The sequence below is a fragment of the Pteropus medius genome, unplaced genomic scaffold (assembly GCF_902729225.1).
Source record: "Pteropus medius unplaced genomic scaffold, Ma_sr-lr_union100, whole genome shotgun sequence".
Classification (NCBI taxonomy): domain Eukaryota; kingdom Metazoa; phylum Chordata; class Mammalia; order Chiroptera; family Pteropodidae; genus Pteropus; species Pteropus medius.
In genome coordinates, this window is record NW_024349799.1 from 866,977 (window position 1) to 891,639 (window position 24,663).

A 24,663-nucleotide genomic window follows, 5' to 3' on the forward strand; every position below is an offset into this window, starting at 1 on the left:
AATATTACATAATGAGGCTTTTTATTCAAGAAAGAGAAAATCACTTTATTCAGAATTTCTTGATTTTTAAAAAAATCATCATTAGTTATTAAAGGCAGAGGTCAGATATTTACTGTCCCCATTATAAGCAAAATATCCCACCAGCACTCGAGTTAAATATTTTTTCCAGAAGATGAAAACCCAGTATCTAACATCTTTTTTCCTAATAAAATTTAGTGATTTATTAAAGACAAACACCACTGTTTGAAGAATAACAAAAAAATCTGAATATATTACATATAGGAAAATAAATATTAATAGGAGGAATACCCTGAAAGAGCTTCTATTAACTCATTAATCATTTCGGTTTCCTGCATATAGAGCAAGCATGAATGTCTGAAGGAACATTTTCCACGAATTACTATTCTTTCTTAAAACATCTATGTTTTAATATTCCCCTTGTAAATAGTTCAGGCAAACACTTGGCGAGGTAAATTGAGAGCAAATTCCTCAGGGTTAATGACTAATGAAAATTAAATGCAGAACAGGTACTAATACCAGTTACTTCTATCTGAAACTCTAAAAACAAAAACGACCTTTCTTTTTTTAACTGTGACTAAGTCAACAACTAAAACAACAGCTAAGACAGATATCATTCAGATTATTCAAAGTCTTTTAGACTGCATCAAAATACAAAATAGTGAATTATCTTTCATTCCCAGCAGACAGAATAGCTCAATCTTCAGAAATGGATTTCCAAATTCTTATTTTGCTTTTCGAGTCACAAGGCCTAATTCTGGCTTTCTCCAGATCTCTAAAAATCATGATAGAGATCCGAATACTCCTATCGCTGTTTGATTTGCAAGACAGAAGGAAGAGCAGGGAGTTATTTTAAAGCAGGTATGAGGGTGGGGGTGGAGACTTCATTTTCATTAGTGTGGCAAAAATAAAACAAATTTTAATAAAGTATCAAATGTTACTATTTCCTTCTGTTTATTTAGCAATAAAGACTTGTCCCACACTAATCCAAAGTAATGTAGAGCAATAATTTACAAAATATTTAAAACTATTTTATGAAAGCTTACATTGAAAAGCAGTAAAAGCAGAAACTAAATTTCTGAGGTATACAACAGTTCCATGAAGTTACCTTCTCACGTAAGAATGTTTTAGAATTAAAAAAAAATTCTCCACTTGTATAAATCTCCCACAAATAAGTACTAATTCTGTAGTGTCAAATGCATAAAAATATAATTCTATCTATACCTCTAAATAATACATCTAACTCAAAACATAATTAATAATTAAGCCGGGTATATTTTTAGGTTAAAAAATTATTCAGTTTTAAAAAGCATGGCAGATTCACAGTATTTTATCATATATTTTATATTCCTTTGTATGTTACAAGAATTATTTTTGGAAAAAAGAAAGTTAGACTAGCAGGTACTTACCTCAAAAATAAAAAGTATCGCATCTAATTCCTCCCTCTGAGACTTGTGACCTAAAACATTTTTACAAAAAAAATATTTTGAACATTATCATTTTGTCCTCATTGCTAATAACCACTTAAAAAGCTTAAAATATTTCAAGTACTAAAGCTTTTTCTCAGTGATTTTTTAATAAAATGATTAAAGTATATTCTGTTCAATGTATACACAGTATCACAGCATCTCTCTCTAGTCTTTCAACATTGAAATTTAGATTCTACATAATTATGTCTAAGAATAAATCATAATATATTATGGAGAACTTTAAATAAACTCTGAAAATGAAAATGTGAATTACTGCTCAAGGACAGAGCAAAGAAGGCAAGGAAACAGGTAAACCTGACTAGGAAAAAAGCAAATCTTCTAAGCCTTCTTAAATTAATAAGAATAGAACTACTAACCCATACTGTGAGAGGGGTATCTAAAAGCTGTCTGGCAAAAAGAAGTGAAATAATATTAAAATTCCAATGTCCAAGAGTCTACTTTTAAGTGAATGCATATGACAATTATTTGAAAAACCAATATAAACCAGGATTGATTTTAACATCTTACCTTTCTGTTTAAGACTAGCTTCAATAGTCACAAAATTCTCAAAAAACACATAATATATGTGTGAAAAATGTTGGTCAAAAAACTGTTTAAGATCGATAGACTCTGCATTCTCTGAAAAATAAATGAAAACAGTTTTAGTGATTACTATTTATATATATGTTAAAATAAGTTCAGCAAATATTGATAGGGACAAGTTTCTTTCAAAAAAGTCAAAGAACTGCTCCTAAATTCTATCCTATTAAAATATTTGTGATATGTATTTATGTATCTATATCCTTGTTCTTACAACCTTAGTTTTTAAAGATTTTAGCTTTAATTTAAAAAACTGATCAAGTCAGGTTATCACAATCTTTATTTCCTAAAAGAAAATGTTTCAGAGATTTGTTCAAAATCATTAACCAAACCAAAAAAAAAAAGGTCAAATTCTATTTTCAATTCAGATATAGCTCTCCTAACTTCTCCCCAAGACAGTTTAAAATCAGTAATAACACATGTAAAATACATTTATTCAGTAAATAGGTACCTAACAATAGGCTTTATAAATAAGTACTTTAAGTATTACAAAGCTCAAACACAGATAATACTGCTCTAAAAGAACTGTTAGTATAGTCCAGGGCACACAAAACTAAACATATAATTGTATGCACAGCAGGAAGTGTTAGGTACTGAAAATGAAGTGACAAAGTATAACGGCATTTAGAAACACAAAATTACTTTCAAGGCTCAATGAGGGTAAGGGTGAAGGTGGGGAAAGAAACGCCTGAGGACATGTTATTTGAAAGAACTTTTAAGGACAGGAAGGATTTTAGACAAAGTGGTGGGGTTGAATGGGAAGGGCATTCTAGGCGTAAACAAAGACACAGAATAACATGAAGCATGACAGGATGCAGAAAAATAATTCATTTTGTACACAGCTTAGAGCACTTGGATAAAAATAAAACTGAAAAGGTAGCCTCGAAATATGTTGTAAAATGTTTTGAATGCAAACTAAGGAGACTGGATTTATTATTTAAAGCAAGGTATCTACGTAGGTATATAGGTACTTGTGCATTTTGTTAGGTTTATTTTCTGGGAGAGTGAGAAGGTTGAAGAAAAAGGGGGAATGGATAACTTTTCCTTAATGTATTTCTTACTATTCAAGTTTGTTTACCAAAAGCCCATATTTCTTTTATAATAAAAAATAAATTTGGAAAAGGCAACTGGAAAAAAATCAAAGGTTCTTTAACCTAGTAGTGAGTTGAATAAACTCAAGTTAAAGGTAAACATCAATTAATTTCTTGGACTGCTCTAACGCTCAATGGAAGACTTCAGAATAAAGTAGTAACAACATATATATAGCACTTCAAACTCTCCTTCATCTATTATCTTTCCTATGAATATTCATAATAATTCCTTAGTGACATCTTATCTATGGAATTTTCCAAGACTATTTCCCTTCTGCTCTGCTCTCCCAAAAGAAGGGATGGATGTCCTCTCCTCTGTATTCCTCTGGATTCTCTACATTTCTCTCTTATGGAAATAACTACATTTCAAGTGTTTCTTTTTCTTTTTTCTTTTTTTTTTTTTTTTCGATGACTAGTCTACAGCTTCTTTTAGAAACTGTGTCTACCTTAATAGTCTCCAAACCTAGCACAGTGCTGGAGCTCATATGTACTCAAATTTTGTGTTTTATTAATAATTTAAATTTTTTTAATTTTATTGTATTCGCTCTGTAGCATGGAAATTTTTATCTTGGAAAAGATGCATAACCTACTAACAGGCGAAATAGCATTGCTTCATCTGAACTAGAATTAGAACACCCAGATTCCATTCCCACCTGTAACACTACCTGTGTGACTTTTCACAGAACCAGGCAAAAAATGGCTAACATAAACTGAGTGTTTCCTATGCTAGACATTCTAAGTGCTTTACAGAAATTAATTTCTATAATCATTATAACAACACTATAAAATAAGTACTATTATTATCCTCCCTATCTTAGAGATGAGAAAACAAGCAAAGAGAGTTTAAGTATTTTAGCTATTAAAAAACAGAGTCAGGGATTTAAATTCCACACAGCCTAGATCTACTGTCCATGCTCTTAATTTCTATGTTATTCAGCCTCCAGTAATACAACTATAAGAAAAATAGCAAAAGAACACTAGGAAGTTATCTATTATCTGTCTATAATAAGGTAATTTTACAGACTACCAAAATAAAAACATATAGAACTGAGATCAACAGTAAAAGTATTCCATTTTTCCCACAGAGTAATTTAATGTTACAAAGAACTGTGGAATTAGAATAAAATAGGCTGCTATAATTATCTCTAAATTTCCTGAAATTAATGTTTCAAACAAAACTAATGTCCTAGGGGAAAAGGAAAATGAGAACAATAACAAAGCAAAACGAAAAATAAAAACAGACACACACACACACACGCAAAACAAAAGCAAACATGAATAAACTCAAGATTTGGAACATAATTTAGGAGCTAAGTCTCTCGCAATTTCCTCCCCACAGAGTATGTTGACAAAACCTGGAAACTACAAACATGCTAACAGAAAATACTGGATCAAAACTAGGCTAATTTGTTTTTCACTCTATATCTAGTTGTAAAGAACTAGTTAGCAAATAAAAATTCTTAGAAAATAGTTTTGATCATCAATTCACAAAATTTATATGTTGGGGGGAAAGGGAAGAAACACAAAAAAATATGGACAAAAGATAATAAGAGGATTTCTCTTATTAAAAACAACTCTCTCTATAAAACACTAACACCAAAGGAAAATGGAAAAGACAAGAAATCCAGAAATAAAAAGACTGTGGAGAAACTACAAATTTTAGACCCCAATATAAGCCTATTCTTTTCCAAAATGGTCTCCTGTAACCCATTCTATTTTCTCTTTCTGTAAATGCCTCCATTATTTTTGGTCAATATGATTCCTAATTATGTCACATTAGCTAGTATTATTCTCTTGAAGATACTGGTTGCTCTCTAAGAGAAAGCACGAGTTGGCTTCCTTTATCTTTCAAAATATTTCGAAATTTTAATATAGGGGGAATGTTTTGCATAGTGCTAAATTGATGGTTGGCACTTAAAAATGAAGTTTGAGAGTTCGAAATTTCCCATTTTCAGAAATATCTGTTTAATGTGCGCTGTTTGTAAATTAGTATTTCCTTAAATTCAGATTGAGGTTTCTGAGGTTTAAAAAAAATTTCAGAAAAATGCTTTGTAGACCTTTAGGAAAACTAATTTTAAGTAGCAAAAATAGTTCTAGACTTCATTTAGTTTCCACAAATAAAATTTCAGATGTCTCTTTAGGATCTTTTTATGAATAAGCTTTAAGAACCCAATCATAACATATTTATTTTCTACCACGTATTTTTAAGACATCTGATCATGATAACAAATATATAATTAATATTTCAAAGTTCAGAAGCCAGTTTTCCTGACTTTAAATTTCAGTTAGTAAATAATTCCTGGTAAAAGTAATCACATAATCCAGGCTGATAGGCTAAAAATTCAACAAATTTTCAGTGTCATCATTCTTCTTCATATATTATCACAAAAAAGTCACTATTGAGAGCTTTTTCTCAAATGATGTCATCATAATACACCAATCTGTGGGGTATATCACAAGTAATCTGCTTCTAATAATAAAGCACCAAACAATGCAAATTATTGCCTTAAAATAATCAATAATGAGGATGAAGACGACATGGTAGACTGTCCTAATATAAAATGCCCCCTTATTGCAGACACACAGAAATGCTGGATAAAAATAAATAATACAAGGTCAAGTAAAAGAAAGGGGAGAAGGAATGGAAGGGATAAAGAGAGTAAAGTAGAAAAGGAGGAAATTGGATGAAGGAAGAGGAGGCCTGAGGGAAAGAAAGAGAGTGAGAATGTGGGATGGAGAAAGGGGAGGAGGGAAGAGGGAAAGAGAAAGAAACACAGAAATGTAGTATAAAACATAAGTAATATGGAGTCAAGCAAAAATAAAGAGAAAAGGGGAGGAGAACAGTAGAAGGAAGAGAGGAGGAGGAAGAAAAGGACAGAGGAAGGAGAGGGTAAAAACACAAATAGGCTGGATAAATTATAAATGATACATCATCAGACTCTAAAAAGTATATGCGAAAGAAGAAATTGAGAAAAGGGGGGAAGAGAAGAAAGGGCAAAGGGAGGAAACAGAGAAACAGTAAGTTGGAAGACAGAAGTGAAGCTATTACTCAGTAAAAAAGAGGAATAACAAGAGAAAATATAAAAGACAAGTGTGACTTTATATAAATACCTGAAAAATTCCAAGAACAAAGAGAAAATGTAAGCAATATTCAAAGAAATAATGTCTAAAAACTATATATAATTGGTGAAATATACAAATAAATCTTCAGACTGAAAAAGTATATTGAATCCAAAGCAGGAGGAACACAAATCCACACAGTGTCATACCCTAACACCAAACACAAAATGGAAATAGTAAAACCAACAAAAGTTACCTACATAGGAATACCTAAACTAACAGCATACTTCTCCAGCGGGCCAACAGACGCTGAAAGACAATGCAATTTTATATTGAAAGAACTAAAGGAAAGAAATCGTCAACCTAAAATTCTATTCTTTGGCTAAACTACTTTCTATAACGTGACCATGAAAATGAAAATAAGGCATTTTCTAGCATACTAAGAGTTTAACACTCAACAATCCTCACTAGAAGAACTACAAAAGATATGTTTCTAAAAGAAGAGAAATAAACTCACATGGGAGAGCAAGGAGCAAAGATGAGTGAAGAAACTGGACAATATATGGGTATGCATGAAGAGCACTGTTAAAATTAAAAACACACACACACACTACTAATGCAAAAGGATACTAACAAGGAGGAAGTAAAATAATGGACAATAATGTCCAAGATAGAAATGCTGTAGAGTATTTTAAGATCTTATTTTGTTAAGAGGATGGCAGAAATAGTGATAAACTCTAGACTTTACTATTAGTATGCTACTGATATTTTACGAGTTGCCACTAAAAGAATAACAACAAAATGCATAACTTCTTTTAGAAGGGGAAAATACAAAAAAATTTACTAATCTAACAGAAATGAGTAAAAACCACCAAAAATAGGTGAAATGAGGTGGTAGAAATATATATATGTATATATATATGTATGTGTATATATATATATATATATATATATATATATATATATATATATATATATATATATATGCCAGTAATCACAAAAGAATGTTAATAAGAGTAAATGCTCCAGTTAAGAGCTGTAATCATACTGGATTTTAAAACATAAAAATCAAGCTACAAAGTATTTACTAAGAAAAAAATTTAAACCAAAATGATTAAGAAGTGAAACAAATATATCTGTCATTCAAGTACTAACCAAAAATACTAACACTGATTCTTCAAAAAAGCAAAGTAAACATTAGGGAAAGAATTATTACAATTAAAGAGGGTCAATCAATGTATTTTGACCAAAGGCTCTATTTACCAGGAAGCTTTCATTCCAAATCTGCATAAAAATACAAAAAGCAAAACCCTACACATTTTAAAGAGAAATAAACCCACTAATAGCATGGTAGATTTTAACACATCTGTCTCATATTGAACAGAGGTAAGTCTAGTAAGTATACAGAATATTTGAACAACACAATTAGCACTTTACACATGAAACTCTAAATCCAACAGAGAATAAATCTTCTTTGCATGTAAAAATGAGATATTTACAAAAACTCAAGGACAGAAAATAAATAGAAAAAGTACCAAGAATAACAGCATGTACTCTCTGACTAAAATGAAATGAAATTAAGAATGAATAACTAAAGCTAACTCCCACATAAAGGGAGGAAAGGGCTGGAAAGGACTAGAGCTAACAGTCCCAGGCATTCACACAGGTCAGCAAATCAGACTAGAACAACTCATAATTTATGCAGCATTTAGCCCTAGTTAGACTGTTAGATTGGATAAAAAACAAAACCCAACTATATGCTGCTCCAAAGAAATACAAATTGTACGCTTAAATTATACAGTTTACTGTATGCCAGTTATGCTTCAATAAGGCTACAAAAAATAAAACTGGGTTCAAGACTATTTCCCTTTGTTTTTATACCATTGTTTTCTGAAGTGAGAGGGGTAGAAATGGAACTCTAAAAATGAAGTTACTGGTATCATTACAGAATATGCAGTGACCTACAGAATATTTTTATAATCTAAACCTATGTCCAACTGTGTCCTCAGAAGCTTGCTGCATGTGTGAATGTATTCTTCATAAGGAAAAACAAAACCCCTTAATCTCTGATTTAAAACATTCATAACATATTTATAAAGGAAATTAAAGCAATATAAGCAAAATAAAAAATGACCATATTTTCTTAATGCTGTCACAAATGTACTGTCCCACACTAATTGTAAGTAATTTAATGTCAAAAAATTAACTCAGAAAATAATCATTAAAACTGACTTTTATTCCTATATAATGAACCAATATCGACATAATGAAACTGGCAAATTGGCTCTTGTATGTAACAAAGTAGAAAGCAGGCAAGTCAATTTTCTTATTGGTAACTGTCTTATTTTAATTGATCAAAATAAAAGCTAGGGACCTTTCTCTTGTATAAATACTTACGATATTTGTTTTTATTTTTCTAATATGTATTATTCATTAGTCTTTCACTATGAAAAGCAAGAAGATACAAATAAAAGTCCTGCTAGAAACCACACTAAAAACCTACTAAAATTACAAAGCAAGCAAAATAGTTAAGTAGCTTATTTCTTTATCAAACTGATGTTTCAAAATAACTGCAGAAAAGCTCCTGAGATATGATTATAGTTACAACTGATAGCAAGATAATTAATTCCTAGAACTAAAAAATGCAGAACATAAGAAGGCATTAACAAAGTAATCAAAATCTTAAAGTAATTATTTTTAAGCCTCAGTGAAACCCATAAAGTAATTACTCTCCTGCCTTCAAGGATTCCACAGTAGGCACTGAAGAAATGGGAAGATACAGTAAAAAGAAGAGAGATAATCTAATATACACGAAGATACAATGTCTAATTTAAAACCAAAGTTAACTCCATGTTGTATCAAACACTATCCTACAAGCTAAGAATGGAGACATAAGAATAAGGAAAAGGGCTAATAGTTATAATTATTTATGCTTACTTAACATTTTATATTTGCGTAGGTAGCACTTTTGCAGTTACACTGGCATGATCTTACTCATTCTCCACAAATATGTTTTTGAAATAGGTATATGTCTCCATTTTATAAAGAAACTAAGGCTGGGAGAAGTTAGGTAACTTGTCTAGGTCACACAAAACTATTAAATGATTCCAAATCAGCTCTTCTGAGCCCACAATTAACACCATCAGAATAGTAGCACTTCAGGCAGTAGGCCAGAGCATAAAATAACCTTTTGACCATTTTTCATCAAATGCTTTCTAAAGTACAGTACTTTTTAAAGAATTGTTTGAAGGACACATAGTCCTGCAGAGGCTGAGGTGGATAATGTAAAGTTTTAGGACATGTAGACAGTAAAAAATACCAAAAATTCAGAGGATTTAGTTCAAGCCATGTGCACACTACCCTAAAGTATCTCTTCTTAACACTGGCTGATTATATCAACTCATTTCACCACAATACCTAAAATTTCACTAATTAAATTCATTTGTGAGAACCAATCATTACACCACATAGTGTAAGGAGGTCAGCATCATTCATATATTAGTATAAATTGCTTTCCACACAACATATAACAAAGGAGGAAAGAAATTCTGATATGGGAGTAAAAATGGGGAGGAAAGAAGATAATATTTCCTGAGCATCCACTGCTTTCTAAAGACTGAGCCAACACACTTTTCCATTTTTACTAATTCTAACAGAAACTTTAAAAGATAAGTCATTTAGCTTTATTTCACTTCTTCACTTAGTTTATTTGAAAAACAGACAAAGATTCAAAGAGACTAAGAAACAAGCTCACACAACAATTAACAGAACCTAGCTGGTATGAGGTAAATACTGTATCCCTTATTATATGCTGCTTCTCAAGAAAAGGAAATGGGTATGATATTAAAGTGTAGGCCTGAACCAGGACACTGAATACTGAAAAAAGATGACACAAGAAAATTAAGAAAATGTTAGCAACAATGATCTATTAAAAATTTGGTGTACTCAGAAAAGCAGGTGAATACTCCCTTTTCTCCTTTACCTTTTCCCATCTCCATTTTAAATGTCTCTTCCTCTGTACTCTCCTACCTTTAAATGTTGGTGTCTAACTATCAGGAGGAATATGTCCTTTCCCTTCTTTATCCAACACTACAACTTGAACTCTATCTACATTCGAATACCTCCCAAATACATGGCTGCTATTTCATGCCCTTTCCTGAGAATCAGGTTTACACTACCTATCCAATTACATCTTCCATGGGTATCTCAATCTCAACCTCAACTTGCCTCCAAAATGAATCCACCACTTCCCTTAATCTTCTCCAGCTTTTGTATTCCCTTATTAGGTTGGTAGTATCACCTATATCTTAAGCCTAACAGACTCATTCCCCTCTCCTTTCAGGTCCCTATACCCCATACCACCCTCTACCACTCAACAAAATTGTTTTGCCAGGTTTACCTTCATAAACAGCTCTGCAGTACATTTCTTTCTGTCTCCATTGCCATTTGATTTGGTACCTCATGGTCTCTTGCCTAAATTTTATCAGTAGTCTCCAACCTATTCTCACACCATTCTAGCCTCTTTATTCATCCTCTATATATTGCTACCAGAATAATCTACCCAAACCTAAATCTAACTATCTGCATCAATTGACCTTAAAATACTTCAAGGATTTCACACTGCAAACAGAATAAAGCCCAGACTCCTTTATATGACATATAAGGCCTATTTTTCTTTCCTAACTTCTTACTACCTTATCCATTACTCACTTCGTAGTGACACTAAATAAATTATGATATCTCCATAAAACTGAATAAACAGCCACTAAAAATACTTGTAAAAGAACATTTTAATGAAATTGAAAAGTGCTAAGCAGTTGTTTTTTAAAAAGCAGATTAGTCTATGGCTATGCTACCCTGAACAAGCCCGATCTCATCTGATCTCGGAAGCTAAGCAGGGTCAGACCTAGTTAGTACTTGGATGGGAGATCACCTACGAAGGCCAGGTGCTGTAGGCGTAAAAAAATAAAAAAAAATAACGGATTGTAAGCTGACAAGGTCCTTGCAATCTGTGAGGTCAAACAAGGGTTGCCTCGCCTAAAAAAAGAAAAAAAAATTTTTTTAAATTAAAAAACAGCAGATTAGCAATAGGCAATATCAGTGAGTTGATGGAATAAGGAACTCCTCAATAAAAGCAACTAAAACCAAAACAAAAACAGTAAATTTCTTTCAAAAGCCTAGAAATTAACCAAAGTTTTTAGCAATCAAGAGCAAAAACAATCATCAAGCAAAACAGATGAATCTCAATAAGAACAAAAGCTCTGTGGCATTTCAAACTTACCCTGTTCCCATTCCCTTTTCCTCAAGCAATACAGTAGCTTTGAATACCAACAGCCCATCATAACTGTGAGAAACAGTAGCCTATCAGTCACTGAAGGAGTCACAACAGGACTGGGACTCATTCAAAGCCTCATTCTTAGAGAACTGTCATTATTTCACTTATCTAACTGCTCCTGAGAAAATTCCACTTGCAAAGCTTGTCTCTGACTTACCTCAGAGCTCACACAGCGCAATAGCCTTTTCCCTGGAAATATTTGTGAGAAACAATCAGTGGTAATTGTTTAACACCACAGCTACCTTAGGGAGAAATCACTAATGAGCAAACAAAAAATTTTAAATGAAAAGCTGGGGAATTAGCTATCCATAGGGACCTTTGAAAAGCTCTGACATGTTAATGGGAATATAGAAGGCCACGTGCATGCGTAGGGCTGCAAGTATGCTCTCCGGCTGACCTTGAGACTGTACACAAAGGGTCCTCAACCCCCTGGGCTGCAGACCGGTACCGGGTCCATTGCCTGTTAGGAACTGGGCTGCACAGGAGGTAAGCGGCAAGTGGGCGAGTGAGTGAAGCTTCAGCTGTATTTACAGCTGCTCCCCAGCACTAGCATCACCACCTCAGCTCCATCTCAGACCATCAGGCATTAGATTCTCATAGGAGCACAGGTCCCTGGTGTCAAAAAGATTGGGGACCACTGCTCTACAACAAAAAGATGTGATGGCTAAGACAAAATTGTGAACTGTCTGGTTGAATATTAATTGTATGTCTCAATATACACACAGATCCCCTTAGCAAAGACTAGGAGACTTACTGATTCCAGTCTTGTAAAGAAGTCTCTGTCCAAACACTAGATGACCACAAAGCTGAACAAGTAAAGACTACACTAGTCACATAGGAGGAAAAAAACAAACTCCACAGAGTTGGTTTGGAAAAGTCTTCAAAGAAATGCACAGCAACAAAAACAATAAACAGAAACAATAAACCCTAGGGAGGATGAAATGGTTTCCACAGTTGTCAACAAAACTGCAAAACAAAAAGAAACAAGTATGTCTCATATACAAGAAAAAGAACAGTCGATAGAAACTGTCTCTAAGGAAGAAAAAAGAATAGATTTACAAGACAAACACTATCACCTATTAATATATTAAAAAAAAAAAAAAAGGAAACCTTTCTAAAGAACTAAAGGAAAGTGTGAGGATGGTATCTCACCAAGTAGAGAATATCAATGAGATAGAAATGTTCTTAAAAAAAAAAAAGTTTAAAAGTAATATAAGTAAAATAAGAAATTCACTGAAAGCTCAACAGCACATATGAACTGCAAAATAAAACATCAGCAAAATCAAAGATAAATTGAGATCATGCAGTCTGAGGAACAGAACAAAAAATAATAAAGAAAAATGAACAGAGCCTCAGAGACTTGTGAGTCGCCATCAAACAAAAGAAAAGTGAAAAAAAGACAAAGAATTATTTCAAGAAATAATGGCTGAAAATTTCCCATTTTTGATGAAAAACATTTATCTGCACATTCAAAACATTCAACAAATTTCGAGTAGAATAAATTCAGAGACCCACATCTAGGCACATCATAACAAAAACAGTCAAAAGACAAAGATAAAAAGAGACTCTTGAAAGCACCAAGAGAGAATCAACACATCACTTAATAAGGAAGCCTCAATAAGAAAAACATCTGATTTCTCATTAGAAAACATGGAGGCCAGAAGGCACTGAGATGACATAGTCAAAGAGCTTAAAGAAAAAGGCTGGCAACCAAGAATTCTATATCCAGCAAAACTATCCTTCAAAAATTTAATAAGAAATTAGGACATGCATAGGTACACAAAAACTGAGAGAATATGTTGTTAGCAGGCCTGACCTATAAAATTACTAAAAGGAGTCCATCTAGAGAGTAACTTGAATCCATGGGAAAAAGTACTGAATGTAAATGAAAATACACATACCAAAATCTGTGGCACCAAGCTAAAGCAGTACTTAGAGGACAATTTGGAGTTTTAAATGCCTATACGAAAATGAAGATCTCAAAACCAATATCCTAATGTTCCACCTTAAGAAACTAAAAAAAACAAAGAGCAAAAGCACTCTGATAACCCTAACGCATGGAGAAGAAAATAATAAATATTAGAGTGGGCATAAGTGAAACAGAGAAGAGAAAAACGATCAAAAAATTCAATAAAATAAAAACTGGTTCTCTGAAAAGATTGATCAACAAAACTGACAATCCTTTGGCCAGACTGTCCAAGATAAAGAGTGATAAAGAAAAAATTCAAATTACTAATCCGAACTGAAAAAAAGATATTACTATCAAACTTATAGAAATAAGAAATATAAGGGAATACTATGAGCAACTGTTTGCTATCAAATTAGATAACATACGAAACTGACAAATTTCTTATAAAGACATAAACTAACAATACTGACCCAAGAAGACACAATCTGAATAGATTCGTAAAAAGACTGAATCAATAATAAAGAAAACTGACCTTAAATAAAATCCCATCCCAGTGGCTTCATAGGTGAATCCTACAGCTCTTCCAAAATACAGAACACTTTCAAACTCAATCAAAATCAGACAGACATTATAAGAAAAGGAAATTACAGACCAATATTTTCTACCGCACTGGGCTGTTGTAGGGATTAAGTCAGATAACGCATGTAAAGTTTGGACCAGAGCCAGCCACATATAAGTGGTCAAAAATATTAGCTATTATTACCAATATATGTCAGCAGCTTCTATAAAAATGTTCATGCCATAAAAACTTCTCACAAATAGTGAATGGAACCATATCTAAAATGTACTTTTATGTTCATGTGATAAAGTCAACCTATTTAGTAATTAGAATGCTAGCAATTCTCAAGAATCACAATACTCAACTGTAAGAATACTTAAATTCTGAAATCAATCCCTAGATAATGAGTATTTAAATTGGTTCAAATTTTTCACTATTATAAATATTGAACTCATCCTACACACTTATCCACTTATATTCTTAGAATAAATACTAAGAAATGGAAATGGTGGTTTCAAAAGATATACATATGTATATTTAAAATTTTGATACTTAACAGTTAAAATTTTGATACTTAACTGCCCTCTAATTTACATTCCACCAGCAACGTATGAGAGTCTGTTTCTATGTCTTGACAACACACTTTACAATCTTTTCCAAATTTCAGAAATTTTTAATATTCCATAAATTAAGGAAATTGACTTTTAAACATGTTGCAAATGTTTCTTAGTTTGCTATTTGTCCTTTGTTAATGATGAGTTGCACTGTCAGAAATTTAAAAATTTATCAATCATTTCTGTGACAATTTCTAACTTTGGTGTACGTTCTAACACTGGTCTTCCCTATCTCAATATTTAAAATATATTTGCTTACTTTTTTCTTCTTCTTTACACTGAAAAATTAAAACTACTTAGAATTTATTCTGTTATAAGATATAAAGTAGTGGTTTATATGTTTTTATCCAGATGAGTATTCTTTCTTCTTGACCTTTATCTAAATCACCAAATGATGACGTGATCACATGAGCTCCTTCTATAGCAAAAAGTCGTCATTTTTTTTGTAACTGTCTTTTTTTCTATGTGCATGTGTAACTGTTCTTAACTATAAAAAAAATGTGCTAATCTTTTTTAGAGAAAAATATAAAATTTTAATTATAAACATCAAGGAAAGTCTAAATAAAGACTCCTAGGAATAGTTAGATATTCTACAATAAAAAAATCCTAACAGTATTATCATTGACTTTAACAAGCTGATTCTCAAATTTATATGGAAGAGCAAAAGGTCAAGTCGCCAAGAGATTTGTATTAATCTCCTGTGATAAACAAGAACCACAAACTTGGTGTTCTGTTCTGTTTTCACATTACCTTCTCCTCTATGTCTACAGGTCAGTTTATTCTGTTAAGTGGGGATTGGTTGGGGGTGGGGGCGGGGAGGCGGGATTGGTGGTGTACAGTTTAAAGCTAACATGTTGTTAGGCTCACTGGACATGCTTTCTATTAGATGTTATATAAGGGCTATGAAGACTGCTTTCAATAATGGGGGAGATTATCTGATAACCTCTGTCATAATGCCATATATATTTTTTAGGTAACAACGAAAACCCAAGGTCTCTTTCAGATGAGAATGGTGACTTTAAGTGTTTTTTTCCTTCCATTGTCAATTGAAAGGAAGTTGCTCACAGAAGAGCAACTTTGCTCTCCTCATCCCTAATATGTTCACTCATGAACTACATAATATTGACTGAATATCTATTATTTGCAGTTACTGTGCTGAGTCTGGGGATATGAAGATAAAAAGACACCTCTGCCCTCAGGAAGGTATAAAGATACAGGAATACAGATAAATAATTACTTTAAACAACCAAATTACCAGAAGTAAATATGTATGGTGTAGGAAAAGCTCCTACGCCTACATGATAGGGAAGGAAGAGTAGAAGCTTCCAGGTGTAAGCTTGAAAGGAAGGTAGTATGACATAGTAATACTATTAGTAAAGGCAGAGGCATCACAGTGATTTTTGGTTACTGAAATGCAAAGTACCCGAAAGAGATAACAAAAAACTAAAAAAGACAATGTGGTATACAAACATAAATTTATGTTGGGATATTTAGAGTTTGAGTGTTTGTGGGACACACGTACATCTATTTTTTTCTATTACATTGTCAAAGATGAAAGTTTCATGCGTTAGTAACCTGAAGGATGGTGATGTCATTTATGGAAATAGAAAAAAAAAAATACCACTTAGATTGTGTACACATTTGATTTTAGAAAGTATAGAACTAACAGACATACTAATCACCTATTATTCTATTTTCTCCATGGTCTTTTTCTATTTTCTTAAAAGAGACACATTAGATAACATATGAACCTATAAACACACAAATTGTGATTGGATTTACAGTAAAAAAAAAAGTGTTTTAACAAAAAATAAAGCATGTTTTCCTTTCTAAGATACTGAAAACTTGTAATCTGTTTCTCTTTTCATTTTAGCTGCTAGGAAATCTAAGAACCAAATTCAATGCCTTACAGTTGCAATCAGCTCATCTCTGGAACCTGGTAATGTTTCCTTTTTTAAGTAGTAGGTATTCAGTTGTTTGTTTTATCACCAATTGTTCTTTTTCACATTTTATTCAGTCCTATAAGCTATGTAAAACCCTTTAGACGAAATAAAATCCTTACTAAAAGAAATGTTAATGCAAAAATGGCTTGAAGGATTTGAACCAGCTTGTTTTACTAAGCAAATTAATCAGTAACGTTGTTTATATAGATAACCTCATTAAATCATTTCTTCATAAATAACAAAAATTTTCACTGAGGTCAAATTAATTTTCTAAAGAGTAAAATTCAAATTACAGAATGTAAATTAAAGAATACATACAAATTAAAGAATATAAAAACGTCTAACATCATGTATAAAAGATTACTTATTAATTTTGCATATCAAGCCTTAAAAATATATTCAAATAGCAAGTGAGTTTATTTTTATAGGCAATTTACAGTTTACAATGACTCCTACACATTTTCAGATTTCCAGCCACATCTGTTCCAAGTTGATCCATATCATTTTTAAGTTATTCATTGAATGAGTATATAGTATTTGTTTCTATCCTTATGCATTATCATATATACCTACTAAACATGAGTTTTTATTTTTCTGATTTAAGATATTTTAATGTCATTTTCTTTGTTGAAAGTTAGTATTTTCAGATAAGAGAAAGACAATCAGATATATTTCACTAATAAATCAGTAATAAATTTCTTCTCTAAATATAAAAAAATTTAAAAATGGGTCCACGTTGCTTTTTATGAAACCAATTTTCAGTCTCATTAAGAGGACCTCTTATTATCAGCATCTGACATCCAGTGTCTTGAAAACTGTTACTTAGTTTCAGGGTTTTGTTTGTTTCAAGCAAACTGGAAAGGGACCCTTTCCAGCATGATCATAACACCTTGTAAGGAAATTTCTCAAGAGGGCAGAAAGAAATATGCAAAAGAATTTGAGAGAACAGAACCAGATGCTTACAAAAGATCCCAAACAGTACCTGTTTTCAAGAGCTGGGCTACAAAAAAAGCCCCTCATAATTTACACGGCACTTGAGTAGAATACTTAGGAAGGTATTGCCTCATAGTAGGATGGACTCACTCAACAAATTGTAAAAGCGAGACCTGAAATGATCAAACTGTTTCCAAGCAATATAACGGCATCCCACAAAAAAAGCTCAAGAATTTATAAGAATGCAAAAATATCTAGAAGCTAAGAAGGTAAAATTCACAATATAAGACACCTGAAGATTACTCAGAATACAAAGAAGGAAAAAACCCAGGATGAAGAGAATAATCAACTAATTGAAACGGACCCAGAGTTGAGATGCTAGAATAACAGTACTAATGTAATTTAAATTGTATTCTGTATGTTCAAAAGTTAAGTAGACATATAGACAAATATAACTTGCATATGTAATATATAAACAAAATGAACTAGATAAAAATAATGTCTGATATGAAAAATAAACTAGAAAGACTGCATGTAGCAAAAGAAAAGACTACTGAACCTGAAAACACAGCAACAGAAACTATAGATAAAAGAAAAAAAGAATGCAAAAAATTAAAATGTCAGTTCTTTTCCCACTGAGACCTTCCAATATATTAATACTTTCTAATATACTCATCTATTAGTATACTAATATGCTAATAAATGAAATTACAAAAGGGATGGGAAAAATAAAATGAGGAAAAATGGCTAAAATATTCTCAAACTTTATGAAAACTATGAACCCAAGAATCTAATAAGTTCAATGAACTCCAAGCCAAAAATATTTTAAAAACTACACCACAGCACATATTACTCAAAACTAGTGATGAAAATATTAAAAGTAGCTAGAAAAAAAATGATAGAGTAAGATAAAGATGATAGTGGACTTCGTATCAAAAACAATGCAAAGACAGTGGAGTAAAATCTTTAAAGGACAAAGGGAAAAAGGAATCAACCTAGAATTCTAAACAAACCAAATATCTTTCAAAAAAGGCGGCAAAATTCTTTCACACAAACAAAAGCATGAGAAATCTATCACCAGATCATCATCACAGAAGAAATGTTAAAGGAAGTCCTTCAGACAGAAACAAAATGATACTGGATGGATGGAAATATGTATGTGAAGGAATGAAGAGGGTTAAAAACAGTACTACATGGGTAAATATATGCCTTTGTCTTATTATTTTAAAATCTTTAAAGAAAACTGCTTGTTTAAACAAAATAACAGTGTAAAATTTCCAACACGCAGAAGTAAATGTATTAAAGCTAGGGGTGGGGGGGCGGGGAGGAGGGGGAAGAAATGAAAGTACACTATTGTAAAGTTCTTATACGATATAAAAAGTGGTATGACTTACTAGTAAACTCTGGTAAATTAAAGCTGTATACTATAAATCACAAAACAATCAATAAAATAAAACAAGATTATAGCTAATAAGCAAACAAAGGGGATTAAAAAAGAATCATAAATTTACTCAACTAATAGAAAAGGCAAAAAAAGGGAGGGTGGAGTGGGGGAAGGTGAACTAAGAACAGACAGGTTAAATAGAAAACAGTGAGATGACAGATTCAAAACTTAACCAAACCAAAAATGACATTAAGTGTACATCATCCAACTTTCAATGACTAGTTATTGGTCTGAATCTAAATATTAAGATTGAATCAGTAATCAAAAAGCTCCCAACAGAGAAAAGTCCAGAACCAGATAACTTCACTGATGAATTCTACCAAACATTTAAAAAGAATACACACTAATCTTTCTCACTCTTCTACAACAGGAGAGAAAGAAATACTTCCAGACTCATTTTACAAGGCCAACATTACCCTGATAACAAAACCAGACAAGAAAAGAACATTACAGTGTCTCCCTCAAGAACAAAGATACAAAAATTCTCAACAAAACATTAGCAAACCAAAGTCAACAGTACACTAAAAAGATCATACCTATGACTAGGTGGTATTTATTTCAGGTATGCAAGATGGTTCAACGCCCACAAATCAATCAGTGTAATTCATCACATTAACAAAAGGATAAAAGTCATATATGATCCTCTCAATAAGTACAGAAAAAGCATCTGACAAAATTCAACATCCATTCATAATGGAAACAAACTGGGTAGAGCGAGAATGGATCTCTACATTATAAAGGTCGCATATGACAAGTCTACAGATAACATCACACTCAATAGTGAAAAGCTAAAAGCTTTTACTCTATGAACAAGACAAGGATGCTCACTCTCACCGCTTTTAATCAACACAGTGTTGGAAGTTCTCGCAAGAGCAATTAGGTAAGAAGTAGTAAAAGGCATCCAATCTGATATGAAAAAGTAAAACAGCTCTATTTATACGTGACATAATCTTGTAATATAGAGAATCCTAAAGACTCCACCACAAAACTATTCAAATAAACAAATTCAGTAAAGCTGCAGGATACAAAATCAATATGCAAAATTGAGTTGTATTTCTATACACTAACAACGACCTATCAGAAAAAGAAGAAACAGTCCTATTTACAATTATGTCAGAAAGAACAAAATACCTAGAACTAAATTTAACTAAAGAGGCAAAAGATCTGCACACTGAAATCTATAGAACATTTTGACTAATGAATGAAAATGAAGACACAAATAAATGGAAAGATTCCATGATCGTGGATAGGAAGAACAAAGTTAAAATGTCTATATAAACCAAAGCACTCTACACAACCAATGCGGACCCTATAAATATTCCAATGGCATTTTTCACAGAAATAGACTTTTAAAATCCTAAAATTTGTGTGGAACCACAAAAGATCCCAATTAGCCAATGCAATCTTGAGAAAGAAGAACACAGCAGCAGGCGTCACACTCCCTGATTTCAAACATATTACAAAGCTATAGTAACCGGGGCAGTATGATACTGTCATAAACATGGGCATATATATCAATGGAACAAAACAGAGAACCCAGAAAAAAATCTATTCATATACGGCCAATTAATTTACAACATAGGAGCCAAGAATATACAATGGATAGAGGATAGTCTCATCACTAAATGGTGTTGGGAAAATTGACAGCCACATGCAAAAGAACAAAACTTGATCCCTATCTTATACCACATACAAAAATTAATTCAAAATGGATTAAAGACTAGAATGTAATACCTGAAACCGTAAAACTTCTAGAAGAAAAAATAGGCAGCAAGCTCCTTGACGTCTGTCTTGGGGATAATTTTTTGACACCAAAGGGAACAAAAGCAAAAATAAACAAGTGGGATCATGTCAAATTAAAAAGCTTCTGAAGAGCAAAGAAAAACATCAATAAAATGAAAAGGCAATCTAATGAATGAGAGAAAATATCTGCAAATCATATGTAATATGGGATTAATAACCAAAATATATAAAGAACACACGACTTTATAGAAAAATAACAATCCAACTAAAAATGGGCAAATGATCTAAATAGACATTTTTCTCAATATATACAAGATGGCTAACAGGTTCATGAAAAGGTGCTCCACCATCAGTAATCATCAGGGAGATAGAAACCAAAACCACAATGAGATATCACCTCACACTTGTTAGGATGGCTCTTATCAAAAAGACAAATAACAAATGTTGGTGAGGATGTAGAGAAAAGGGAACCCGTGTGCACTCTTGTGAGCATATAAACTGGTGCAGCCACTATGGAAAAAAGTATGGAGGTTCCTCAAAAAATTAAAAACGCAACTACCATATGATCCAGCAACTTTACTTCTGGGTATCTATCTGAGGGAAACAAAATCACTACTTTAAAGAGACATCTGTACCCACCACGTTCACTGTACCATCTATAATATCAAAGACATGGAAACGACCAAAGTGTCCCTCAATGGTGGAATGAATCAAAAAAAATGTGATACCTGTTTGTATACGTACACACACACATACATAAAATGGAATATTATTCAGCCATAAAAAAGAAAATCCTGCCATTTGCTACGAAATTGGTGGATCTCAAGGGCATTATGCTAAGTGAAATAAGTCAGAGAAAGTTCCATATTGTATGATTATACTTATATGTGAATCTAATAAATCCAAGGTCTTAGAAGCAGACAGTACAATAGTGTCTGCCAGAGGCAGGAGGTGTGGGGGAAATGGGTGAAAGTGTTTGAAAGATATGAAATTCTAGTTATAAGGTTAATTCTGGGGACGTAGCACCATATAACAGCACGGGACAAAGAAGAAAAATGCGCATCACCCAAACATCTCAATTAAGAGATTTCTAGATTAGATAAAAAAGTAAAACTCAACCATATGATGTCAACAAGAAATCCACGTGAATATAAGGAATCAAACAGATTTTAAAAACAGGAACATGTATACCCTACCAACACTAGTCAACTAAAGTAGAAGTGGCTACATTACTATCAAAGTAGATTCCAGAGTAAAGACTATTACCAGGGAGAAAGAGATCATTTCATAATAATAAAGGAGTCATTTTATCAAGAGGAAATAATCCTAAATGTTTAGGAATCTAATAACAGAGCTTCAAAATACACAAAGCCAAATATGACAGAATTGCAAAAAGAAAGACCAAGAAAATCCACAATTACAGCCAGAAACTTCAGCATCCCTCCCACCCCAGTCAATAATTGATAAAAACAAGTAGACAGAAATTGAGCAAGGATATAGAAGACTTGAACATTCTCAAACAATTTGTCCTAATTGACATTTTTAGAACATTCAACCTAACAACAGCACAATATATATATTTTTTGAAGTGCATATGAAATATCTATCAAGTTAAAACATTCTGGGCTACTAAATTTCAATAATTTTAAAGAATTCAAGTCATAATCATGTTCAAATTTCAATAAATTAGAAAAAATTCAAATCATAAACATGTTTTCTGACTATAATGAAATTTAGACATCAATAACAGAAAGATGGCTGAATAATGCACAAATATTTGAAACTAAAGAACACAAATGTAAATAAACCATGGAACAAAGAAATCAAAAGGAATGTGAGAATGCAATTTGGACCTAATTGAAAATAAAAATACAAAATACCATCATTTGTGGAATTTATAATAGGGGAAATTTTATATCTCCAAATGCATATATTAGAAAGAAAAGAGATCTTAAATCATTAACCTCAGTTTGCATTTTAAGAAACTAGAAAAAGGACATATTAAACTAAAACTAAAAAAGAGCTTTCTCGTTTGTTCAAAACCCCATGAGATTGCTTAAGAGATGATTTGGGGGTGGGGAACTAAAATAAAGCAGAAAAAAAGGAAATAAAGATCAAAGCAGAATTCAAAAAAATAAAAACAGAACTAGAGAAAATAAACAAAGCAACAAGCTGGTTCTTTTAGGAGATCTATAAAATGGGATAAGCCTTTAGTCAGACTGATCAGGAAAAGACAAATTATCTATATCTGAAAAAAAGAGGGGTGACATTTCCAGATTCTACTGATATCAAAAGGCTAATAAGGGAATATTATGAACAACTTTATACACATAAGTTTGACAACTTGTATGAAATGAGAAAATTTCTTGAAAGACAAACTACCAATGCTTACACAAGAAGAAATAACCTGAAAAGCCCTCTATCTATTAAAGTAGTTAAAAAGCTTCCCTCAGAGAAAACTCCAGATCCAGATGGCTTCACTGATGAATTCTACCCAACATTTAAGGAAAAATAATACCACTTCTCATGAACACTTTCAGAAAATTTAAAGGAACACTTTTCAATACTATGAGGCTAACATTACCGAGTACCAAAATCAAAAACATTACAAGAAAAGTACAGACCAGTATCCTTCATGAACATAAATACATGTCATAAGCAAAATTTTAGCATATCAAATCTAATAACATATAAATATGACAATACGACATGACCAAGTGAGCTTTAATCCCATGATTGCAGTTGATTTAACATATGAAAATCAGTAACTATAATTCATCATATTAATAAATGAAAAAATAAAAAAACAACTTCATCTCAATAGAAGCAGTAAAGTATTTGACAAACCCAACATCCATTCCTGATGAAAACTCTCAAGCAAACTAGGAATTAAATGACTTTCTTAAAGTGATCAAGGGCATCTATGAAAAACCTACAGTTAACATCATATTGTATGATAAAAAATGACTGCTTTACCAAAATCAAAAACAAGACAAGGATGTCCACTCTCACCATTTCTATTCTACAATATACTAGAGGTTCTAGTGAGTTCAAAAAGGCAAGAAAAAGAAATAAAGGCATCCCGATTAGAAAGAAGCTGTAAAACTGTCTCCATTCATAGACAACGCTATTGCTTATGTAAAAAAATCCAATGAAATCTATAAAAAATGAATAGAACTGAGTTTAGCAAGGTTTCAGAATACAAGGCTCGATATACAAAAATCAACTGTATTGTCTTACACTAGCAACAAACAACCAGAAATGGATATAAAGATGCCATTTACAAGAGCATCAAAAGTAGAAAATATTTAGGGATAAGTGACAAAAGCTGTGTAAGACTTATACATTAAAAACTATAAAACTGCTAGAGAAATTAAGCCTATACAAAGAGAAAACATACCTTGTTTATGAGTCAGAGAATTCAATTTGTTGTCAACTTTCCTCAAATTGACCTATAGACTCATCATAATCCTAACCAAAATACCGGCAAGAAAATTTTATCTTATTTATTTATTTTTAAAAAACTGACAAGCTAATCTTAAAACTCATGTGGAAATGTAAAGGACCTGGCACAGCCCAACCCCTCAAAAAACCTTTGAAAAAGAACAAAGTTGGAGAGACAACACTACCTGATTTCGAGATCTACTATCAAGTTACAGTATATAAAAAAAACATAGTGGTATTGGCACCAACACAAACAAATAGATCACAGGAACAAAAGAGAGTCTAGAAATAGACCCACACATATAAATACTGAGTTTTGGAAGAAGTACAAAGGCAATTCAGTAATGAAAGGGCAATCTTTTTCAACAAATGGTGCTGGAACAATTAGATCTCCATATGCAAACAAACAAACTTCAATCAATACCTCAAACCATTTATTTATAAAGTTAACAACTAAAGATGGATCATGGACCTAAATATTGGTCCTAAAATTACAAATCT

The 24,663-nt window shown here is 32.1% G+C and overlaps 1 protein-coding gene and 1 pseudogene across 7 annotated transcripts in view; one reads left to right on the forward strand and one right to left on the reverse strand.

The window, feature by feature from the left end:
• The window catches only part of RALGAPA1 (Ral GTPase activating protein catalytic subunit alpha 1), a 211,538-nt gene that overhangs the window by 182,195 nt on the left and 4,680 nt on the right, over window positions 1-24,663 (reverse strand). For all 7 annotated transcript variants that reach the window (XR_005657968.1, XM_039885675.1, XM_039885669.1 and 4 more), the window contains exons 2-3: window positions 2,016-2,126; window positions 1,428-1,477 (exon numbers count right to left, since the gene is read on the reverse strand). Coding sequence is in view for 6 of the 7 variants with exons in the window: in XM_039885675.1 (XP_039741609.1) it covers window positions 1,428-1,477; window positions 2,016-2,126 (161 nt within the window). In the remaining variant the exon portion in view is untranslated. The remainder of the gene's footprint in view (window positions 1-1,427; window positions 1,478-2,015; window positions 2,127-24,663) is intronic.
• On the forward strand, window positions 11,078-11,196 carry LOC120621234 (uncharacterized; annotated as a pseudogene).